We start from the raw sequence: 20815 nt of genomic DNA on the forward strand, positions 1-20815 counted from the left end.
GATGGATAAAACTATCCATGTTTTAGGGCACATGAGGCATTCCCATGTCTGTCGGATTCTGCTTTACCTTGTTTGGGTTTTTTTTTTTTTTTTCATTATTTTCCAGTTTCTGTTGGTCTAGTAAAAGGTGTTACCCCTCTACCAACCTTGCCTTACTGTCTTTTGTTTCAAGATGCTTCTCTTTGCCAGCAACTAAAAGAAAAAGCTCAGACAAATACAATGTTCCTAAAATTTTTCCCAGGGGAGATCTTAATTATGAATCTTGACAGCATGGTATGTAAGGAAATAATTTGCACAAAAATCTGCATTGTGCTCATGGACACCAGCTTTGTTGCTTTTGAATACCCCAGGGGTTTTGCTGGATCTGTATCTTCCCAGAAGACAGCATTGATCTGAGCAGGAGCTTGAGGCACTAAGGGAAAAGCAGTTAGAATTTAGATTGATTCACTTCCCTTGAAGCCTGTCCTCATGAAAGGCTCCCTCAAAGTTGGGCCCAGTTGAACGCTTTGTGCATTTGGGTAAACCTATCATTAAACCCATCTTACATTTTGCTTTTGGTTATCTTAAGCATCCTCAGAGATCCTCAGTGGTAACCTCTCTCTGAGTTATTTCTGCTGCTTTGAATATAAATGCTTGAATTTTCCCTTTTCCAGACCAGCTGAATTGGTAGTGCACCAGTGGATGCACCAGTGAGGTCTGCTTGGGACCCCAGGCTTTGTGACTTGTAATAAATGTTAAAAGATTAATGCTTACTGGAAAACAGGGAGATCTTGAAGATCTGCGTGTCCTGGACATCTAAGGGCTGCAAATCCCATTCGTTGGCCTGGCTTATGTAGATGTTTCAGATAATATCCTGGATATAGCTGACAGAGTTCACATCCACCATGTCTTCAATGCTGGAGGTGGTAACCTTTCCTTCTGCAGCTGCAGAGCTGGAAAGACAGGTGGACCACCACCTCTCTGCTCACACAAGCTTTTCATGTGGGCAGGATGAAGGGCAGTAGATGAGTTTTCCTTGCTCATCTGAGAGATTTCCCCAAATCAGAATCAAGGGTGGCTAATGGCATTCAATTCCACAACAGAAATCCTTACCACTTTAGTAAAAGGAATAGTTGCCAGCTCATGTCCACAACTCTCTTCTACTGCTACACCAACCACGGCTGGTCCTTCAGTGTGATGAATATACTGGTCTGGTTCCTCTGCCCATAGTTTTTTCTTTATGTAAAAGGGATATTTCCTAGCCTGTAAGCTCTTTCAGGCAGGGACCATCCTATCCCTGTTTTTTCACGAAGAGTTAGCCTGTGCCTGGACCTTGGATGAGCAACCACAATATGAAGCATAGGAATAATCATATTTGTGCTTAGAAATTTGGTTTTACCAAATAAGAATAACTTGACAGTGACTTTGTGGGTAATAAATATGTGCTTTTTAAAAATTGTATAAATATTTATATAACATGAGCTGGAACATCTCTGTGCTCATACGTACATTTACTCAGAGAGTGATGAGGCACTGGCACAGGTTGCCCAGAGAAGTTATGGCTGCCCCACCCCTGGAAGTGCTCAAGGTTAGGTTGGATGGGGTCTTGATGAAACGGATCCAGTAGTGTCGGGAACGCTGTGCTCCAGGATGGCTTTGATGAATGGAGACAAGAGATCTCTGAAGGCTGCTCTTAGAATATAAGCTTTATTAGGGATGGCAAAAGGTCTTGCTTGGAGTTGCCAGACACAGCACATGGCAAGGCCTGAGGTGATGGGGGAGGGGAGAGACAAGGGGTAGAGAGGATGCTCTAGGAGGGGGTAGAAGTTCTAAGAGGGGGGATGATCCAAGAGGGCGTCTGGCTCCTCGGAGACCCCTTATCAGGGGGCTTCAAGGTGGGCTGGAACAAGACTTAGGCCAATGGGGTCACAGACACCTGATGCTTCAGGGGAGGGTTACAGGTGTGGGATGAACCACAGATTTTGGGGGTTGAGATGGAACAGTCCATTTGACTTTTGGACCTATCTGTAGGTAAGGGCATTGTTCAGCCAGTAGGGGGGATGGTTTTCATCCTGGCTGTACTATTATGAATCTTTTGCCAGGCAATTATATTTATCCATCCTTTCCAACACAGTAGTTTACATCCCTGCCCATGGCAGGGTGTTTGGGAGATCTTTAAGGTCCCTTCCAACCTAAACCACTCTGTGATTCTGTGACTGCACATCAGTTTGGAAAATAGTAATATCCATAAAAGTATTTATAAAGTATTTAGTTCCTTAATATATTCAATTGTCAGCCTCTGTTTAAGAGACTCAGCATTCAAGAACCACTCCTAAATCAAACACCATGTGCTGTGCAAACACTGTCAGCATTCCTAACAGGTGTGTTCCAGCCATTTATCAGCTCCACCCACCTTCTCAGGATGCATGGCTGAAGGCTTGTATCTGAGATCTGAGCTGCCCCAGTACATTCCACTGCTAAACAGCATAACAATTTTTCTCTTTTATTTTCTGTGCAATTAGAGTTTCACTAAAATAAAAGCAAGGCAGGGAAGTCCTGCTCTTATCTTCCTTTTACAGTGCTGTGGATCTTCAATTGCTGCTGAGCAATCAGGACCGAGCTAAAAGGGTCAACATGAATACATGAGCAAGGCATGGAGCTGCTTGGAGGTGAGTGGAGCATACCATCTGCGGAACATCTGTTCATTTTAGATGGAGGCTTTTGGAGCTGATGAGTTTCTGATTTCAGCCTGAAGGATGTTATTTCACTTTTGTGATACAGCAGATTCAGAGAGCACCTGCAGCAACACGAACAACACAACCAGAGCCAGCAGCCCAGGGCACGGTGGCAGTCCTCCTCTCACCACAGATGCTCAGAGATCTCCAGTTTTGTAATCTAAAGTGGAAAGTTATTGGAGAACCAGTGTTTGGTCAGCCACAGGAGCACTATTTCAACAGCTGAATTTTTAAAAAAGTGTCCTGAACAGGCATGGGGACACTTTCCTCTAGTGCCCAGCTCAATAGGACTTTCCAGGGGTGGTGTATCTGGGAGGGAATGAGTCACTTGGAGGTGGGACCCAACCTGTCCTGAAGGCTCCAACCTGCTTGTGAAGAGCTTACAGCTCCTGCCCACCCACCCAGTGAGGGCTTTGCCCCTGGTTTCCCCACAGTTCACAGGGATCAGAGGTGAGCAAGGTCCTGCCTTCCTACTCCAGCTGGGCATCTCCACCTCCTCCTCTCTCCTCAGCTCTGGAGTGTGTCATGGCCGAGCAAGGGGAAGCAGAACTGTCTCACCTGTTTTGCTGGGGCTTGTGAGGATTCCAACAGGTTGCTCCAACAGGAGAGGACACGATGCTGGGAATCCAGGAGAGAAGGGGATGTTGTGGGAAGGAAGGACGCTGGGTAGCAGGCTGGGATCCAGAACCAAGCACAGAATGATGGCAGGATTACACCAAGATTTTTCAAGGTGGGAGAGACAGAGAGCTGGGGGAACATTAATCTCAAAGCCCTGCCAAAAAAAAAAGCCCCAGCTCATCTCCCTGCATTGGAGCCTGGCCTTGGTGGCCAAGGTCCTTCACCCTCATGTGCTGGGGGACGCTAGTTCGACAGGAGTGTCAGCTGGTAGGAAACACAGGTCACATCTATCTGCACAAAGCTTTACATTTTATTTACATTTCCAAAGAAAACGGTTTGGAGGGGTTTAGGCACACACAGAAAACAGCATCACTTCAAAGTCACAGATGCTTTCTACAAAGCAACTACACAAACCACTCATTTCTGCCCTGCAGAAATCCCCCTAGGACAGGAGTGAAAGGCAGGAAGCTTGCTGGCACGATCGGCCATGGGAGAAGTCAGATGGTACAGACAGCACCCAGCAGGCAGACACACAAGCTCTGTGCTGGTCACAAAGGACGCTCCTTGGTGGGACTTGATACAGGTGAAGTGCCACTGGGCTTGGAGAACAGACCCTGCAGGAATAACACACATGGTTGGGATGTCGTCCTTCCTGTCTGGGTGTCTTCCTAAATAAGGGTAAAGTCCTGTTACTGCCCTCTGTTGTTGCTGTCATTTTTCTATACTCCCCATTTTGCTACAATGAGCTTGGCCATGAGCCTCATCTCTGATGGATCACGGAGACGTCTCCCCAAGGGGCCTCAGGCATGAATGTCCCACCAGTATGGAGAACGGGTTTGCTTTTCAGGCTAGGACAAGACTGAAGTGTCTGAGCTGTTTGCAGGTGGTGTGCCAAAGTTAGATATTTGGAAACCTGAAAGTGCCAAACTCCTCCCTAAAAATGACTGTTGCATTTTCATTCAGAGAAAAAAGAGAAATAACTGGAGCACCAGTGTCTGGCAGCTCCTGGAGTCCAGTCATGATATTTCAACCGCCCATCCCTTTTGTTCCTGGGATCATTTGTGTCAGCAGCAGAAAGACATTGCCTGTGCTACAAACTGGGGAGCCTTGGGGACAGCATGGCACTCACAGAGTTGCCTTTGTTCACTGACACAGTTTGCATCAATGGCAATTGAGAAAGACACATCCAGGAGGATGTTTCTGTTGAGCAATGAAGTGCAGACTCAGAACTCCTGGGATTTGGGGTGTGATGCAAACATTGTAACACCACACAGCTGATGGGACATGAGAATGAGGTATGTTACCCCTAAGCCAGCTCTTCCATGGCATTGCGTGTCCCCAGGCTCTTACCTCAGAGACGAGAAGCGCAGGCTCAAGAGCTGGACTGATCTTCACTAAGGTTGATCTGGTCCAGGATCTGGCTGTACCTCCGGGTCAGGGCTTTGGTGTTTTTGGTGAGGTCTGTCAGAACCTGCTGCAAGCCGTTGACGTGATGGGACAGGCGCTCTTCCAGATTGCTGTCTGCACCCTCATCTGAGGCTGTGGCTGTGTCAGCGTCGGCACCGCTGGGGCTCTGGTCAGCGACAGAGGCCAGGCCTTTCTCCACCATGGGCTTGATGGCCTTGAGGAGCTGGTAGCGCTCGTAGAGGTCCGTGCGGCTCTCTGCAGCCGGGGCTGCCCCCTCCTGCTGCGGGAAGACCCCTCGGAGCAGGCTGGGGAACATCACCTCCCGCTCCATCTTCTGCGTGGCTGAGAAGTACTGCTCCATGGCCCTTCTGCTGCTGCTCTGGCAGTGCTGCTCTGGCCTCTCCTGACACTGTCACCTGCTCCCTGTCCCTGCGGGGGCTTTTTATGCACTGCTGGGGCACGTCCCTCCCCTGCTGTCCTCCCCTGCCACCCCGGTTGGGCTGGATGGCCTTGGGGTGGGGCTTGGCTCCAGCCCAGCTAGGGTTCAGCTACACCATGTCCCTGGCTCTGTGCAATCTCTTCTGAGCCTCTCTGTGGCCTTCACCCGAGCTGGCCGGGGGTCCCACTGCATCCTTGTGCTCTGAGTGTGGTGGTGAGAAGATGCCTGAGGTCTGTCAGGAACTTTCCAATCCTGCCCTGTCACCACTGTCCTTACTACTGCTGGAGGCCCAGGTGAGTCCAGCTTCTTCCCCCAGGGCAGACAGGTTGCAGGCAGCACTATGGGAAAGCTGCCTTGATCTGGACAGTTTTGAGGAGTGGAGAAGGAGAACAAGTCATCACAAGTTATCACTTGGTTTATCCAGAAAAGGTGAATTTCTCATGTGCTCTGCCTGAAAACTCACTTTCTTCTGTTCTGGTCTGGGGGTCACACCCAGCCCAACTATGGCAGCTGGCCTAGAGCAACACTGCTAAAAGAAGGTGATAATGAATAGGTGGTGCTTGTCCAAAGAGGCTTGTCCCAAACTGCTTATTAAAGGAGTAATATGACCAGCAGCAGGATTTAAAAGTGACTAGAGAGTTAGAAAAGGTACTTTTAAAATTCAGAAGTTGTCAGCCTGAGGAGAAACATGAAAGTTCCAAGTCTGAAGGAGGGTCCTTGGAGGGGCAATGACGGGAGTCAAAGACTGTGGAACCCAGCCCAAAGCACCCCTGCTCTGGAGGATTCCAACCTGCAGCCAGTCCTGGCAGAGCATCTTCCAGTCAGGTGCTGTGAGCAGCCTGCAGCCAGCTCCTGGGCTGACAGCAAAGGGAGCACGAGGCAGGGACAGAGACAGTCAGTGCTGGAGAGGCTGGAAGACACCTCTGGAGACAATCTGCTTCAACAACTGCTCAAGCAAGGTCAGCAATGGGACCATGGATATTGGATATCTCTGGGAATGAAGATTTCATCCCCTTTCTGGGTAGCCTGTGACAGTGTTTGAGCACCTTCAGTTTTAGGAAAAAAGAATAAATGTTTTCTTATGTTTAGATGGGATTTATCTTGCGTTTCAATTTGTGCCTGTCACTCTTTTCCTGTCCTGTCACTGAACACCAGATGCAAGAGTCTGGAGTCATCTCTTGACCTCCATCATGTCTTTACAAACACTGATCAGTACTTTATCAGCCTTCTCCTTCCAAATCTGCGCACCACCAGCTCTCTCAGCCTTTCCTCATATGGAAGATACTCCTTCTCTCCTATCACCTTTATGACCCTTTACTGGACTCTCTCCAGTATGTCCAGGTCTCTCTTGTACCAGAAAGACCAGAACAGAACTCCAGGTGAGGCCTCATTAGATCTGAGAGGATGGGAAGGATGCCATCCCTCCACTGCCTTTGCCCTGAGTACACTTTGTTGGCTCACAACCAAATTGCCTAACCACAGAGCTAGACAGGGGGTGAGTGGGTGTGAATTTGTGGGGTGCTCTCCTCCAGCATCTGCCCAGGAAAATGGTAGGCAGCAGCTGGGGGTACAGATAAGGCCACAGCACCACAAAAATTGAAAGGCAAGGATGTACAGGCAAGGAACCTGCCCTGGAGGAAGGGAGGGGAACTGGCAGCCCCCCATTGTTTGGGCTGGGCAGCATGTGTGATTAGGATGTCTGAAATTGGTTAGAGAAGGGAATTTGGGATTTCCTATTAAATACTTTAGGTCAAAATTGAGCTTTATCTCTTGTCTTCCTCACACTGAGCCCTGTCCCATGTCACTGCTCTCTCGTGGATATGATGTCTCTAAACAGATTTAAAAGAAGCACTGCCACTCTGATTTGCTTGAACAATCTGGAAGAAGAAGAACTTTCCCCGTGCTGGCCAGCAACAGTTGGGTGCCCTGGGAGCCTGTCCAGGGCAGCACAGAGCCAACACCCCCTGCCACAGATGCCAGATCTGCCCTGTCTGCCAACATCCCACTGGGACCAGTGCAGAAAGCTCTTACCAGCTGTGGCCAGCAGCGGTGGCCAGCGGCAGGGCCCGTCAGGCCGTGGCTCACCCTGGGGCAGCGTGGTGCAATCCCTGCAATCAGAGCAGGCAGGAGGTTCCTGTGACACACCGGGCTCGGGGCCAGCTGGAGGGACAGCGGCTCTCAGAGACAGACCCACGGGTCCTGGGGGGATGCAGGCGGCCCACAACACGTCAGCAAGCCCTTCCAGCTGCCCTGGGTCACGGGCCTTTGGGGACATCCTGCATCTCCCACTGGTCCTGTTCAGCAGCCGTGGTCAGTGCCTCGCCCCGTGTCCTGCTGGGACACTTCCCTGGGGCACCACGAGCCTCTGCAGCTGCTGAGCGCTGCCCAAGCCCAAAGCCATCGCTGCAGTGACTGCAGGTGTCCCTCGCTGCGACACCAGCAGGGTTACACCCCAGCCGGGGGTGTCACTCACTGCCCCACCAGCAGGATCAGAGAGAGAATCAAGGGCAGGAATGAGAAAAGGCGTGGGCTGAACCAAAACCAATGTAATAGGGAAAGCAAAAGCCATGCATGCCAACAGAGCAAAGCAAGGAATTCATTCACCGCTTCCCATGGGCAGGTGGGTGTTCAGCAGGACTGCAGGGTCCATCACAAGTAATGCTGACCTGGGAAGACAAAGGCCATCATTCCAAGTGTGGCTCACCTCTTCCTCCTACTTTATATACTGATGACATATGGTCTGGAACATCCCTTGGGTGGGCTGGGATGAGTTATCCCACCAGTATCTCCTCCCAAGTTTCCATGTGCTGCAGTCCCCTCACCACAGTGGCAGAACAGAAACAAGAAAAGAAAATTAACTCCACCCCAGCCTAAACCAGCACAGCCAGCCGTGTTCTCCAGGGGACACAGATCCCACCCTTGAGCAACAGCCAGACAGAGCACCAGAGGGACATTTCCCTGTCTGTGGTTCCCTCCCCACCAGGGACCAGTCTCCATCCATTCCTTATGGTTCAACAGCTGCCTCTGCAATCAGCATGGAGACTGAAGATCTCAAAAGGAAGAGCTCCATCATGGCCCAGCCAGAGGTGCCATTGCAAAGGCAATGGCCCAGGTCTCTCCCAGTATGCCCCTCACGCTCCATTTCCTCTGGATAAGACAAGGCAGCAAATTTGCCCAGGCTGGCGAGAGACATGGAGAGCAGATCAGCTCTGAAATGCTCACTCTGTTGGGAGGGAATTGTGTTTGCCATTATTTGGGAAATTAATAGTCTGGCAGTTGTTTTCCTGGAAAAGCAGCACTTCATGGTACTGGTGCAGTGAGCTCCTTGAGTCTCTATGGCCACAGAACTGGTGTTTGGGCAACTGTCCTCAGCTAACCATCCTCCTGGGGAGCTCACCTAGGGCCACGGCTAAGGAGGGGGAAAATGTCACCTCATGTATCTCCACATGAACCCATGTCTTCCCCAGTACCTCCTGCTGACACATCTCCCATGACTCTGGTTGTCCCAAACCCTCAGAACAGTCCTTGTCCTGCCTAGAACCTGGCCAGGACCCTTTCAGAGAGGGCACTTCTGGGTCTGCCCTCAGCTGCCCCTTCCAGAGCCCCCAGTCCCCTCAGCAGTTCACACAACCACAGCTGGCTGGAGACCCTGTCCCTGCTGCCCACGCTGGGGCAGGACAAGGCAAAGCCAGAGAGGTGTCAGCAGCTGAGAGAAATGGCCTGATCAGGAGAGAGAAGATGGGAATCTCCAGTGTAACCTAGAGCTGGCATGTCTGGACATGGAGCTGGGGTCTTGAGGGAGGTGAGATGTGCTGAGACCTACAGCTCTGCTGCCGCTGGCTCTTGCCTGACTGGGCTGAGTGTTGGGCAGATTCACCCTTTTTTTGCACACAGCAATCAGGCATCAGCTTTTGTGGGGTTGGAGACAAGAAAAGGAAGAAAAATTTTATCCTGAGGCTAGTGACACAAAGGAACATGTTGCCAGTGTCTTTGCACAGGCCCTGAGGTTGAACAAACTTCTGAGCCACATGGTCTAGCGCAAGATGGCCCAGCACACAGCAGGCCATTGCACTAGGTGGCCTCTGAAGATCCCTTCTAACCCAAACAATCCAGTGACTTTGGGATTCTGTGTCCCTTTCACATTCCCCAGCATTGCCCTGGGAAGATCCCACCCCACAGAGCCAGTGTCCCCCTGCCCCTCCCTGGGGCACTCCATGAGTGAAAGCAGCACACTGACAACGATGGATTCCCAGGGATTCTTTTATTAGCAGAAACAAGGGGAAATGCCCTTGGAGTCCAGGTACCAGCTGGAAAAGGGCTTAACAAACTCAAGGGAATTTTGGAGGTTGGGCCCACATCACAACATTCCCAACTTCCTGCCACTCCTTGAAAATAAAGAGCGGACTACGAGCCTGCAGCTCTTCCAATGGCCTTCCCAGCACAGCCAGAGGCTTCTTCCTATGAGGATAAGGCACCATCTGGTTCTGCTGTGGTCATAACCATCTCCGGAGTTGGTGCCAGGGCCGGGAGATCCCATCAGCTGCCACGGAGTGGGGAATGCCAGCGAGGCTGGGGAGAGCCTGCAGTGCTCAGCGACGGGGACGTCTTGTGCTTCCTGACACCAGCGCCGGTCCTGCAACAGCAGCATTCCTTAACTCCAAGGCTCATGCCAGGGGGACACAGCACCCTCAGCCCTGAAGCCCTGCAGTCTCTGCACAGGGCAATGGGACGGGTTCCCTTCTGCAGCATGGAGAGGGAGATCCAGCCCCAGCTGAGGGGACAGCCCCCATTTCAAGGCCCTTCCCAGCAGGTCCCCAGCCCTGCACTCTTGGGCACCTCTCCCAAGAGGGAGGCCACCCACTGCCTTGCTGCCCCTGGACTCTGCATGTCCCCAGCTCTTACCTGGCGGCCAGGACAGGGTCACCAGCTGGGCTGCCCCTCGCTGGGGCTGATCTGCTCCAGGATCTGGCTGTACCTCCGGGTCAGGGCGTTGGTGTCCCTGGTGAGGTGGGTGAGGACCTGCTGCAGCCCATTCAGGTGGTGGGACAGGCGCTCCTCGAGCTGGGCATCCTCGGCCTCGTTGCTGTCCGAGGATGTGTCCACGTCGGCGTCGGCACCGCTGGGGCTCTGGTCAGCGACAGAGGCCAGGCCTTTCTCCACCATGGGCTTGATGGCCTTGAGGAGCTGGTAGCGCTCGTAGAGGTCCGTGCGGCTCTCTGCAGCCGGGGCTGCCCCCTCCTGCTGCGGGAAGACCCCTCGGAGCAGGCTGGGGAACATCACCTCCCGCTCCATCTTCTGCGTGGCTGAGAAGTACTGCTCCATGGCCCTTCTGCTGCTGCTCTGGCAGTGCTGCTCTGGCCTCTCCTGACACTGTCACCTGCTCCCTGTCCCTGCGGGGGCTTTTTATGCACTGCTGGGGCACGTCCCTCCCCTGCTGTCCTCCCCTGCCACCCCGGTTGGGCTGGATGGCCTTGGGGTGGGGCTTGGCTCCAGCCCAGCCGGGGCTCGGCCCTGCAGTGTCCCTGGCTCTGTGCAATCTTTCCTGGCCCAGGCTCCCCGTGACCTTCACCCGAGCTGGCCGGGGGTCCTGCTGCTTCCCCATGCCAGGAACTGCGGGGGTAGCAAGGAGGAGAGGTGCCCAGGGCCTCTCCCATGCTGTCCTGGATTATCTCAAATCCCAACGCATGCAGTTCTGGAGCCCTCTGGGTGTGGGTCCAGCTCCTGAACCCCAGTTTGGGAAGGCTGCAGGGGACTGTCACCTCTCTTCCTTCCTGCTGCCATGCACTCAGGATGTGAATTCTACAGGGACATTGAGCAATTCCTTTGGCAAACTTAGGGAGATCTGGAACACTCTGGAAATTCACTGGAACTTTGTCCCACTGGGTGTCTGGGGACAATGGAGCCTGCTGGTGTCCAGAGATTTGGGTACTCAGGAATATCCAATGCCCCCAACTTCCCCCTGATCTCAGCAGTGATGTGGACAGGGACAGGGACCTGACTCCATGATGTGTAATTCCTGTGGCAGCAGTAAAGAGCCATTGCTGCCCCCAGGGGATTGTGGACATGGATACCCTGCCATGCTCACAATTCTGGGAGAGCAAAAGCCACAGTCAGGGCAGCAGCCAGCATTGCCTGCCCCTGCCTGTTCCTGAGACGTGTGGCAATCAGGGAAAGTGGTTCTATTTGGGGAAAGGCTGTGGGGTACCTGGTTCCTTTTGCAGCCCTTGGTGCTGGCAGCTCTCCCTCTGTCCCCCTGTGTCCCAGCCAGGTGCCCGCACTGCCACACAGCCTTTGCCCACCCTTTCCCCTCCCATCCCCGGCACCCCTCTTGTCCCTTTCCTTGTGTCCTGCCATCTCTTTGTGTCCTGCCATGGGGCCATTGCTGCACCAAGGAGTGTGGGTGCTGCTGGCCCCGTGCAGGTGCCAGACAGAGGCTTGGCCACATCAGGGCACCTGGGCCACTGTGGAGCTTCCTGCAGTTGCAGGCACATCACAGGGCTCTGGGGACAGAGGGACACAAGGGATGCTTTGCCCTTCTGCTCTCCCCACTGCTTCTCAAGCTGCTCATAGGGAGCATGGGCAGAATATTTGGGGGTGACAAGGGCTCAGCAGACTCTGATTGCTCTCCTGCTCTTATTGCTTGGGACACGAATAATTGCCAAATACACTCTGTGCATTTGATGCCCCCATTAGGAAGAAGAGGAGCAGTGGATTGAGGTCTGAGGGAGAGAGGGCAGGGGGCAGAATGGGCACCTGGCTGGGATGTGAGGGGACACAGGGAGACCTGCCAACACTGAGGGTTGCAAAATGGAGGAAGGACCCCATGGCCTTTCCCAAAATAGACCCAATTTCTCCAATTGCCACATACTGCGAGATAGGAAGGGAGAGCAGTCCTGGCCATTGACCTGCCGTGGCCTCAGCTCTGGGATGGGGGTGATGGGTGTGCAGGTGGCACCATCTGTGCTCCACTGTGGGCAATGAAAGCTCAGTCCCATGGATGCAGTTCCCCTTGTGGCATTTGGTCCCATCTCTGTCCCCGTCGCATGTCCTCATGCCCCATGCAGGATTCCATGCAGCAGGGCACTCGCAGTGAGATGTTCCACACCGGTCTCTGCTGCCGAGTTCAGGCTGGCAGTCATGGACAGAGCCTGCTCAATGTCCCTGGAGTGCTCACATCCTGAGCCCATGGCAGGGAGGAGTGGGGGAGGTGACATCCCCAGCAGCACCGCTGCCTGCAGCCTGGCCACACCAGGGAGCAGCAGCTGGACCCACTCCCACAGGACCCCAAAACTGAACACGCTGGGTGGGTGAGATAGCCTAGGAAAGGATGGGAGAGGAGCCGGGCACCTCTCCTCATTGTCCCCCCTGGCTCCTGGCCCAGAGTCCCTGCGGCCTTCACCTGACCAGGCCTGGGGGTCCCACCATATCAATCCCGCTCCATGGCTGGTCAGGACTGCTGTCCCTCCTTATCTTGCAGTATGTGGCAATTGGAGGCATTGGTTCTATTTTGGGCAAGGCCGCGGGGTCTTTCCTCCATTTTGCAACCCTCAGTGTTGGCAGGTCTCCCGCTGTCCCCTCACAGCCCAGCCAGGTGCCCATTCTGCCCCCTGCACTCGCCACCTCAGACCTCAATCACTGCTCCTCTTCTCCCTTTCTGGCTGCTCCTGGCATCCAGGGCTGCCCAGGGCTGCCCTGAGCTTTGCACACGCTGGCAGCCTCATGCTCTCAGGATTTCTGGCTCACCATGGAGCTTCCTGAAGGTTCAGAGACATCTTAGTGTCCTCCCAGGGTGGCCTCAGTGTTGCCTTTATGAGAGGCAACGGCGACCTGGTTACAAGAAGACAGCACGGCAGCTCGGCCTCACCCGGGCTACTCGGACTAACGACACACGCTGACACCAATTTGGTGGACGGTCGAAAGCCTTTATTATCTTATCTCATGGGTTTAAATAGTCTTGGGCGACTTTGCTTCGTCAGAGGGGGGCTGGGGGTCTCAGAGGATAGTGGGTAGTGGAATTTTACCAGAGCAGGTGTGGCTACATTCTTCTGGGACTCCTGGGGTTAATGGATAAGTGGGGAAGAGAGAGGGGGGAAGGGGTCTATCTTTCCGTGACATCCCGGTGATCTTCCGCTCCGCCTGTCCCTATCTACCACATCTCCCCCCTCCTTATCACATACAAAATGAGGTAGTTGTAAATAGAGGCACTGGAGTGAGGTACAAACTTGTGACTTGTTAAGGAAAGGGTGGTTTAGTAGATCAGGGTAGATTTTTTAAGGCAGGTGCTGAAGGCTTTAGCTACTGACTGTGTTTGCAGTTTTTTGGTTTACAGCATTTGTTGGTGGCCTATGAACAGAATGTTTGCCCTTTTCAGACGGGCTTGAACAAACGAGACTAGTTTGTTCAGCAGGCATGGTCCTATGGTAATAGCCAAAAGCAGTATTGCCAGTGGACCTACCAGGGCAGAAATTAAAGTGGTGAGCCAAGGTGATTGATTGAACCAGGATTCAAACCAGCTCTGCTGGGTCTCCCTGTCTCTCTTTCTCTGAGCCAGTCTGTCTCGGAGTTCTGCCATGGAGTCTTTAACGACTCCTGTATGATCTGCATAAAAGCAGCATTCCTCCTTCAACGCTGCACACAATCCCCCCCTGCTGCATAAACAAAAGGTCAAGTCTCCGCCTATTTTGTAAAACTACTTCTGAAAGCGAAGAGACTGATTTCTCTAGATAGGAGATGGATTTCTCGATCCTCTGCAGGTCTTCGTCGATGGTCATTTGCAGCTGGGAGAGTCCGTGTTGCTGGGTCGCGATGGCTGAGACACCTGTGGCTGTCTCTGCTGCTGTGCTGCTTTTAGGCCAAGCAGCATTGCGATGGTTAATTTCTTTTTTGTGGAGTCTGTTAGGTTCTTCGAGAAGGTGGTATGTCTTTTCGTCTGAGTGATGCAGGACCTTAGAAACAATCAGAACTTGAACACAGAAGTTGTTAGAGTTATTAAACTTGGCAAGGAACATATAAGGATTCACCCTGGGTTTCTGGCAAACTTACATCTCAAATGTGGATGGGACTATTTACTTATCGGTCTTTTGTGGGGAGTGTCTCACTTGCACTGGTGGGGGACACTGGCTGTGGAGTAACTGAAGGGGGTATTTAAAGCAATGCCTTCGTAGAAAAGGGGGTTTAATATCATAGTAAAACTAATAGGGGTTAGTCAGGTTTGATTTGGTTTCATTTAGGGTTAGTAAAATAGCTTCTAAACAGGCTGGCTATGTGGAACACGAAGGATGGGGTATTTATTATGGTGACTTTTTGAGCACTTTGTTACTTGATAGATGCTGTATGACCCACTTAAATAGCTGATGAGGGTAGCGGCTTGGGCCAGCTTGTTTTCCTGGCCACAAGCTTTTAAACAGCAAAATTGCATGAAGAAAGACACTGTGCATGTTTGGATCTCACCACCGTGGGATTCTCAGGTGTTGTCTGGCAGTTTGGTGGTCTGTCATCTCTTTCTGGAGCAGGGGTGTGTGTGTCACTGGGATGGTTCACAAGCGTGCCCTGCAAACAGAACTTATAGCTTCTCATTAGTTTTGTTTTGAGGGTCAGGTTCGGTTGGTAGCAGTGGTGTGCAGCAGTGGCTCTCATGGTCTCACCACATGGGGGTTCTGACTGCCACAGAGGCAGCACGTCCCCCACATCCCCGGGGGCTTTCTCCCCACTTTCATAGCTAGGGCTACTCCGGGGTCCTGTATTGGGGGCGTCTCTTGCTGACCCTGCGGCACGCGCGCCGTTATTTGCGGTGGGAGGGGGCTGGGTTCGCCCGCACGCGCTCTTCCCCCCCCCCCCGCTCGTGTGTCTGGGGGTTGGGACCTGTATTTTTTGGCGAGATGCTCTTTTTTCTCGCAGCTTCAAGGGGTATTGTGACTGCTTTTCGGTGCGGCTTAGACCTCTATTCGGTTTTGTTTTAAACAGTGCTGGTTCCGTATCTTTTGTTTCGGAGTTCCGGCTGGCTCCCACCGGCTCCTTGGAGCCGGTAGAGCTGTTGCTAGGCTCCGCGCCGGAAATGAAATGCCAGCGTACTTCCGGGGCCCCGCGCCGTTTTGTTCGGCCCCGGGCTCGCTCCTCCCCGCGGGGGTGGCGCCGCTCCCGCCCCCCCCGGCTCGCCGCGCCCCCCGCGGGGGGTGGTTTTTCCCTTATATGGTGGCGGCTTCTGGCGCGGCCGCTGATTGGCTCTGTGTCCCGTGCCGCTCTCCGCCCCTTTCTCCCGCGCGCGCGCGCCCTTGAAGTCGCGCGGTGTCCGAGTTTTTGCGCCGGGACCGCCCGGGCTCCGCCCCCCTCCGCGGCATTCGGCGCCATTTTCAAAGCGACCGCATGGCCGGGCGGCCGGGGACTCCCCCCGAGCCGCGGCCCCTGCGACTCCGGTCTCTCCCGCCGGCTCTCGCCAAAAGCGCCCCGCGCGCGGCTGCGCTTCCGACAGCGGACTTTTGACTGGCGGCGGCGGCGGGACGTGTCGGCAAGCCGCGGTTTTTCGGGGCTTTTTTGCGGCGGGGGTTTCCCGGGGGTTTTCCGCGGCGGGGGTGTCTTGGGGGGCTTCTGCGGCGGGGCCCGGCGCCGCTCCGCTCGGCACGCTGGCGGGGAAGCGGCGCAAAGCCGCGGGCGGGTCCGGGTTCGGGTTCCGGCGGGAGCGGGGCTGCGCTGCTCGGAACACGCCGCCCCGGGGGCTGCGCCGCCTCTGCCAGGCTGGGCTGGGCTCAGCTCCGCGGCGGGGTTGGGCTGGGCTCTGATTTGGGGAAGGGGGTGCTGCGCTGAGCCTTCCCGGGTCTTCGCTCCCGGGTGGACTCTCCTCAGGGACGGTCTGCGCTTTCGCCCCCGTCCCGAGCTCGGGTTTAACTAATAAACACGTACGCGCTGTATTCTGCGTCTCTTGCCTTTCTATTGTTTTGCGCGGGGTTTCTTTTACTTTGCCCCGTGCCGTAAAGCTCTTGCCACTGTCTGGGGATTTCTCTTCCCCGGCTAGCGTGGCTGTATACTGTTCCCGTATCTCCGGATGCATGGCATCCACTGAGCATTCGGTTGCTCCAAGTTCAGGCAGCCTTGCTATAGCAAGATAAAAGTCCCTGAGCTTAAACGCGATACTCCATTGCTTCATACTCACAGCCCATGCGATGCTGTCCATGACGCTCGCGGGCCCGGGGACGTCTCCCCTACGCCTGGGTACGGTCCGACCGTCCTGGCCGCTGCTTCTGTCCAGGTGAATCCCGTCCACCGGGGGGTTTTTCCCTTTTTTTTTTTTTTCTTCTTCTTTCTTCTTTTCTCCCGGGTTTCGGCACCAGATATGTTGCCTTTATGAGAGGCAACGGCGACCTGGTTACAAGAAGACAGCACGGCAGCTCGGCCTCACCCGGGCTACTCGGACTAACGACACACGCTGACACCAATTTGGTGGACGGTCGAAAGCCTTTATTATCTTATCTCATGGGTTTAAATAGTCTTGGGCGACTTTGCTTCGTCAGAGGGGGGCTGGGGGTCTCAGAGGATAGTGGGTAGTGGAATTTTACCAGAACAGGTGTGGCTACATTCTTCTGGGACTCCTGGGGTTAATGGATAAGTGGGGAAGAGAGAGGGGGGAAGGGGTCTATCTTTCCGTGACATCCCGGTGATCTTCCACTCCGCCTGTCCCTATCTACCACACCTCAGGGTGGGACAAATCTGCCCAGGGGCTGGAGTGTCACTGTGGATATCATGATTTGAGCCCTGCTGGAAACTCAGCCCCACTCAGCTGCTTTGTCACTCCCACCAAGTGTTCTGTGGGAGAGAATTGGAGAGGGAAAAAGAGAAAACTCATGGGGAGAAGTGAAGAGAGCCCCACAGGAGAAGGAAAAGCTGCACAAAAACCCAAAGCAAAAGGAGGAATTCATTCACCCCTTCCCACTGGCACTCAGGAGTTCAGTCACCTGCAGAAGAGCAGGGCTCCACTGCGTGTCATGGTGACCTGGCAGGACGACTGCTGTCACTCTGGCTGTGCCCCTCTTCCTTCTCCTGACAGCTCCATGCGCTGAGCAGGGTGCCACACTCCCTTGCCTTGGTGCCATGGAGGGATAAAGAGAGAAGGATACGCCCAGGATGATACAGAGACACTTGGGGACACAAGTGGTGGCAGGATCTGCACTCTGAGCTGAGGCTGGGGATGGGGCAGGACCCTTCAGGAGGGCACAGGTCAGAGCAGAGCTTGCCCAAATCTGGGGGTCTGGGGCAGGAAAAACCTGAGGATATCAGTGCAGCTGCTGGGGACCCTGGTGGTCCTGAGCAGCCTCCCCAGGGACCCAAACCAAGACTGGGCACCCCAGTTCAGCTCAGCCCAAACCCAGCCGTGCTGCACCCCTGAGGTGGCTGTGCTGTGCTCCAGCAGCACTCCTTGACCTCCTGCTCCTGCCATCCCTGCTGGCAGTGGCAGCTCCCCAGCTCTCCCCAGTGTCTCCCTGCATGATATGATAGGTATGGGCTTGCAATTTTGGCTGATGGGGTCCCCAGAGGCACAGAGTGGATTTGGCAATTATTCATGTCCCAAGGATGAGGACCTGGGGAGGAATCGTAGTCTGCTGAGTCCCTGTCATTCCCCAAACATTCTGCCCATGCTATCCAGGAGTAGCTTGGGAAGTGGTGGGAGCATTAGGAGGACACACCATCCCCTGTGTCCCTGTGTCCCCAGAGCCCTGTGATGTGCCTGCACCTGCAGGAAGCTCCGCAGTGCCTCAGGTGCCCTGATGTGACCAAGCCTCTGTCTGGCACCTGCACGGGGCCAGCAGCACCCACACTCCTTGGTGCAGCAATGGCCCCATGGCAGGACACAAAGAGATGGCAGGACACAAGGAAAGGGACAAGAGGAGTGCCGGGGATGGGAGGGGAAAGGGTGGGCAAAGGCTGTGTGGCAGTGCGGGCACCTGGCTGGGACACAGGGGGACAGAGGGAGAGCTGCCAGCACCAAGGGCTGCAAAAGGAACCATGTACCCCACAGCCTTTCCCCAAATAGAATCACATTCCCTGATTGCTACTTGCCACAGGGACATGCAGGGACAGGCAATGCTGGCTGCTGCCCTGGCTGTGGCTTTTGCTCTCCCAGAATTGTGAGCATGGCAGGGTATCCATGTCCACAATCCCCTGGGGGCAGCCATGGCTCTGTGCTGCTGCCACAGGAATTACACATCATGGAGTCAGGTCCCTGTCCCTGTCCACATTCCTGCTGAGATCAGGGGGAAGTTGGGGGCATTGGATATTCCTGGGCACCCAAATCTCTAGACACCAGCAGGCTCCATTGTCCCCAGACACCCAGTGGGACAAAGTTCCAGTGAATTTCCAGAGTGTTCCAGATCTCCCTAAGTTTGCCAAAGGAATTGCTCAATGTCCCTGTAGAGTTCACATCCTGAGTGCATGGCAGCAGGAAGGAAGAGAGGTGACAGTCCCCTGCAGCCTACCCAAACTGGGGGGCAAGAGCTGGACCCACACCCAGAGGGCTCCAGAACTGAATGCGTTGGGATTTGAGATAATCCAGGACAGAATGGGAGAGGCCCTGGGCACCTCTCCTCCTTGCTACCCCCGCAGTTCCTGGCATGGGGAAGCAGCAGGACCCCCGGCCAGCTCGGGTGAAGGTCACGGGGAGCCTGGGCCAGGAAAGATTGCACAGAGCCAGGGACACTGCAGGGCCGAGCCCCGGCTGGGCTGGAGCCAAGCCCCACCCCAAGGCCATCCAGCCCAACCGGGGTGGCAGGGGAGGACAGCAGGGGAGGGACGTGCCCCAGCAGTGCATAAAAAGCCCCCGCAGGGACAGGGAGCAGGTGACAGTGTCAGGAGAGGCCAGAGCAGCACTGCCAGAGCAGCAGCAGAAGGGCCATGGAGCAGTACTTCTCAGCCACGCAGAAGATGGAGCGGGAGGTGATGTTCCCCAGCCTGCTCCGAGGGGTCTTCCCGCAGCAGGAGGGGGCAGCCCCGGCTGCAGAGAGCCGCACGGACCTCTACGAGCGCTACCAGCTCCTCAAGGCCATCAAGCCCATGGTGGAGAAAGGCCTGGCCTCTGTCGCTGACCAGAGCCCCAGCGGTGCCGACGCCGACGTGGACACATCCTCGGACAGCAACGAGGCCGAGGATGCCCAGCTCGAGGAGCGCCTGTCCCACCACCTGAATGGGCTGCAGCAGGTCCTCACCCACCTCACCAGGGACACCAACGCCCTGACCCGGAGGTACAGCCAGATCCTGGAGCAGATCAGCCCCAGCGAGGGGCAGCCCAGCTGGTGACCCTGTCCTGGCCGCCAGGTAAGAGCTGGGGACATGCAGAGTCCAGGGGCAGCAAGGCAGTGGGTGGCCTCCCTCTTGGGAGAGGTGCCCAAGAGTGCAGGGCTGGGGACCTGCTGGGAAGGGCCTTGAAATGGGGGCTGACCCCTCAGCTGGGGCTGGATCTCCCTCTCCATGCTGCAGGAGGGAGCCTGTCCCATTGCCCTGTGCAGAGACTGCAGGGCTTCAGGGCTGAGGGTGCTGTGTCCCCCTGGGATGAGCCTTGGTGTTAAGGAATGCTGCTGTTGCAGGACCGGCGCTGGTGTCAGGAAGCACAAGACGTCCCCGTCGCTGAGCACTGCAGGCTCTCCCCAGCCTCGCTGGCATTCCCCACTCCGTGGCAGCTGATGGGATCTCCCGGCCCTGGCACCGACTCCGGAGATGGTTGTGACCACGGCAGAACCAGATGGTGCCTTATCCTCATAGGAAGAAGCCTCTGGCTGTGCTGGGAAGGCCATTGGAAGAGCTGCAGGCTCGCAGCCTCCTCTTTATTTTCAAAGAGTGGCTCATGGTTGGGAATGTTGTGTTTTGGGCCCGACCGCCAACATTCCCTTGAGCTGGTACCTGGACTCCAAGGGCACTTCCCCCTTTTTATGCTAATAAAAGAATCACTAGGAATCCATCGTTGTCAGTGTGCTGCTTTCACTCATGGAGTGCCCCAGGGAGGGGCAGGGGGACACTGGCTCTGTGGGGTGGGATCTTTCCACAGCAATGCTGGTGAATGTGAAAGGTATAAATTATCCCAAATTCATGGGATTGTTTGGGTTGGCAGGGATCTTCAGAGGCCACCTTGTACTTTTCCCTGCTGTGTGCTGGGCCATCTTGCACTCAACCAGATGGCCCAGAACTTTGTCCAACCTCAGGGCCTGTGTAAACATACTGGGCAGCCTGTTCCTTTGTGTCACCAGAACCAGGCTGAAATGTTTCTTCCTTTTGTTGACTGCCACCCTGCAAGAGCTGGTGCCTGAGTGTTGTGTGCAAAAAAATGTTGAATCTGTCCAACTCTTGGCCCAGTCAGGCACGAGTGAGGGGTAGCAGAGCTATAGGTCTCAGCACCCCCTTAGAGCAGCCTCCCTCAAGACCCCAACTCCATGGCTGTCCCATCTTGTCATGTATTTTCTCAATCCCCCAACACGTTCAGTTCCGTGACCCTCTAGGTGTGGGTCCAGCTCCTGCCGCCCAGTTTAGGATGGCGGCAGGGGACTGTCACCTCCCCTCTTTCCTGCTGCCATGCACTCAGGATGTGAACACGCCAGGGACATTGAGCAACAACTTTGGCACACATAAGGAAATTTGGGACACTATGGAAATTCACTGGAAC

At 54.7% G+C, this 20815-nt stretch overlaps 3 protein-coding genes across 4 annotated transcripts; 1 reads left to right on the forward strand and 2 right to left on the reverse strand.

Annotated features, from left to right (window-relative positions):
- Positions 1-3624: 3624 nt before the first annotated feature.
- Positions 3625-5166, reverse strand: LOC140683682 (mid1-interacting protein 1A-like). 2 transcript variants are annotated; one of them, XM_072926661.1, is made up of 2 exons: positions 4683-5166; positions 3625-3946 (listed from the first exon to the last, which is right to left on the reverse strand). In XM_072926661.1, exon 1 carries the CDS (start codon positions 5098-5100, stop codon positions 4705-4707), a length of 396 nt encoding a protein of 131 aa, XP_072782762.1. In that variant the 5' UTR covers positions 5101-5166; the 3' UTR covers positions 3625-3946; positions 4683-4704. The 2 variants fall into 2 exon arrangements, with proteins under 2 accessions (XP_072782762.1, XP_072782767.1); XM_072926666.1 differs by having other exon boundaries at positions 3625-4000.
- Positions 5167-9424: 4258 nt separating this feature from the next.
- LOC116808047 (thyroid hormone-inducible hepatic protein-like) lies at positions 9425-10563 on the reverse strand. Its single transcript, XM_041715096.2, has 2 exons — positions 10081-10563; positions 9425-9811 (listed from the first exon to the last, which is right to left on the reverse strand). Exon 1 carries the CDS (start codon positions 10498-10500, stop codon positions 10099-10101), a length of 402 nt encoding a protein of 133 aa, XP_041571030.1. The 5' UTR covers positions 10501-10563; the 3' UTR covers positions 9425-9811; positions 10081-10098.
- Positions 10564-18992: 8429 nt separating this feature from the next.
- LOC115494435 (thyroid hormone-inducible hepatic protein) lies at positions 18993-20114 on the forward strand. Its single transcript, XM_030268641.4, has 2 exons — positions 18993-19476; positions 19746-20114. Exon 1 carries the CDS (start codon positions 19057-19059, stop codon positions 19456-19458), a length of 402 nt encoding a protein of 133 aa, XP_030124501.4. The 5' UTR covers positions 18993-19056; the 3' UTR covers positions 19459-19476; positions 19746-20114.
- Positions 20115-20815: the final 701 nt, after the last annotated feature.

The sequence above is a fragment of the Taeniopygia guttata genome, chromosome 1 (assembly GCF_048771995.1).
Source record: "Taeniopygia guttata chromosome 1, bTaeGut7.mat, whole genome shotgun sequence".
In the NCBI taxonomy this organism is placed as follows: domain Eukaryota; kingdom Metazoa; phylum Chordata; class Aves; order Passeriformes; family Estrildidae; genus Taeniopygia; species Taeniopygia guttata.

Bases quoted from the DNA above. Each gene is read 5' to 3' on its own strand.
- LOC140683682 (XM_072926661.1), bottom strand. From the start codon at position 5,100: ATGGAGCAGTACTTCTCAGCCACGCAGAAGATGGAGCGGGAGGTGATG.
- LOC116808047 (XM_041715096.2), bottom strand. From the start codon at position 10,500: ATGGAGCAGTACTTCTCAGCCACGCAGAAGATGGAGCGGGAGGTGATG.
- LOC115494435 (XM_030268641.4), top strand. From the start codon at position 19,057: ATGGAGCAGTACTTCTCAGCCACGCAGAAGATGGAGCGGGAGGTGATG.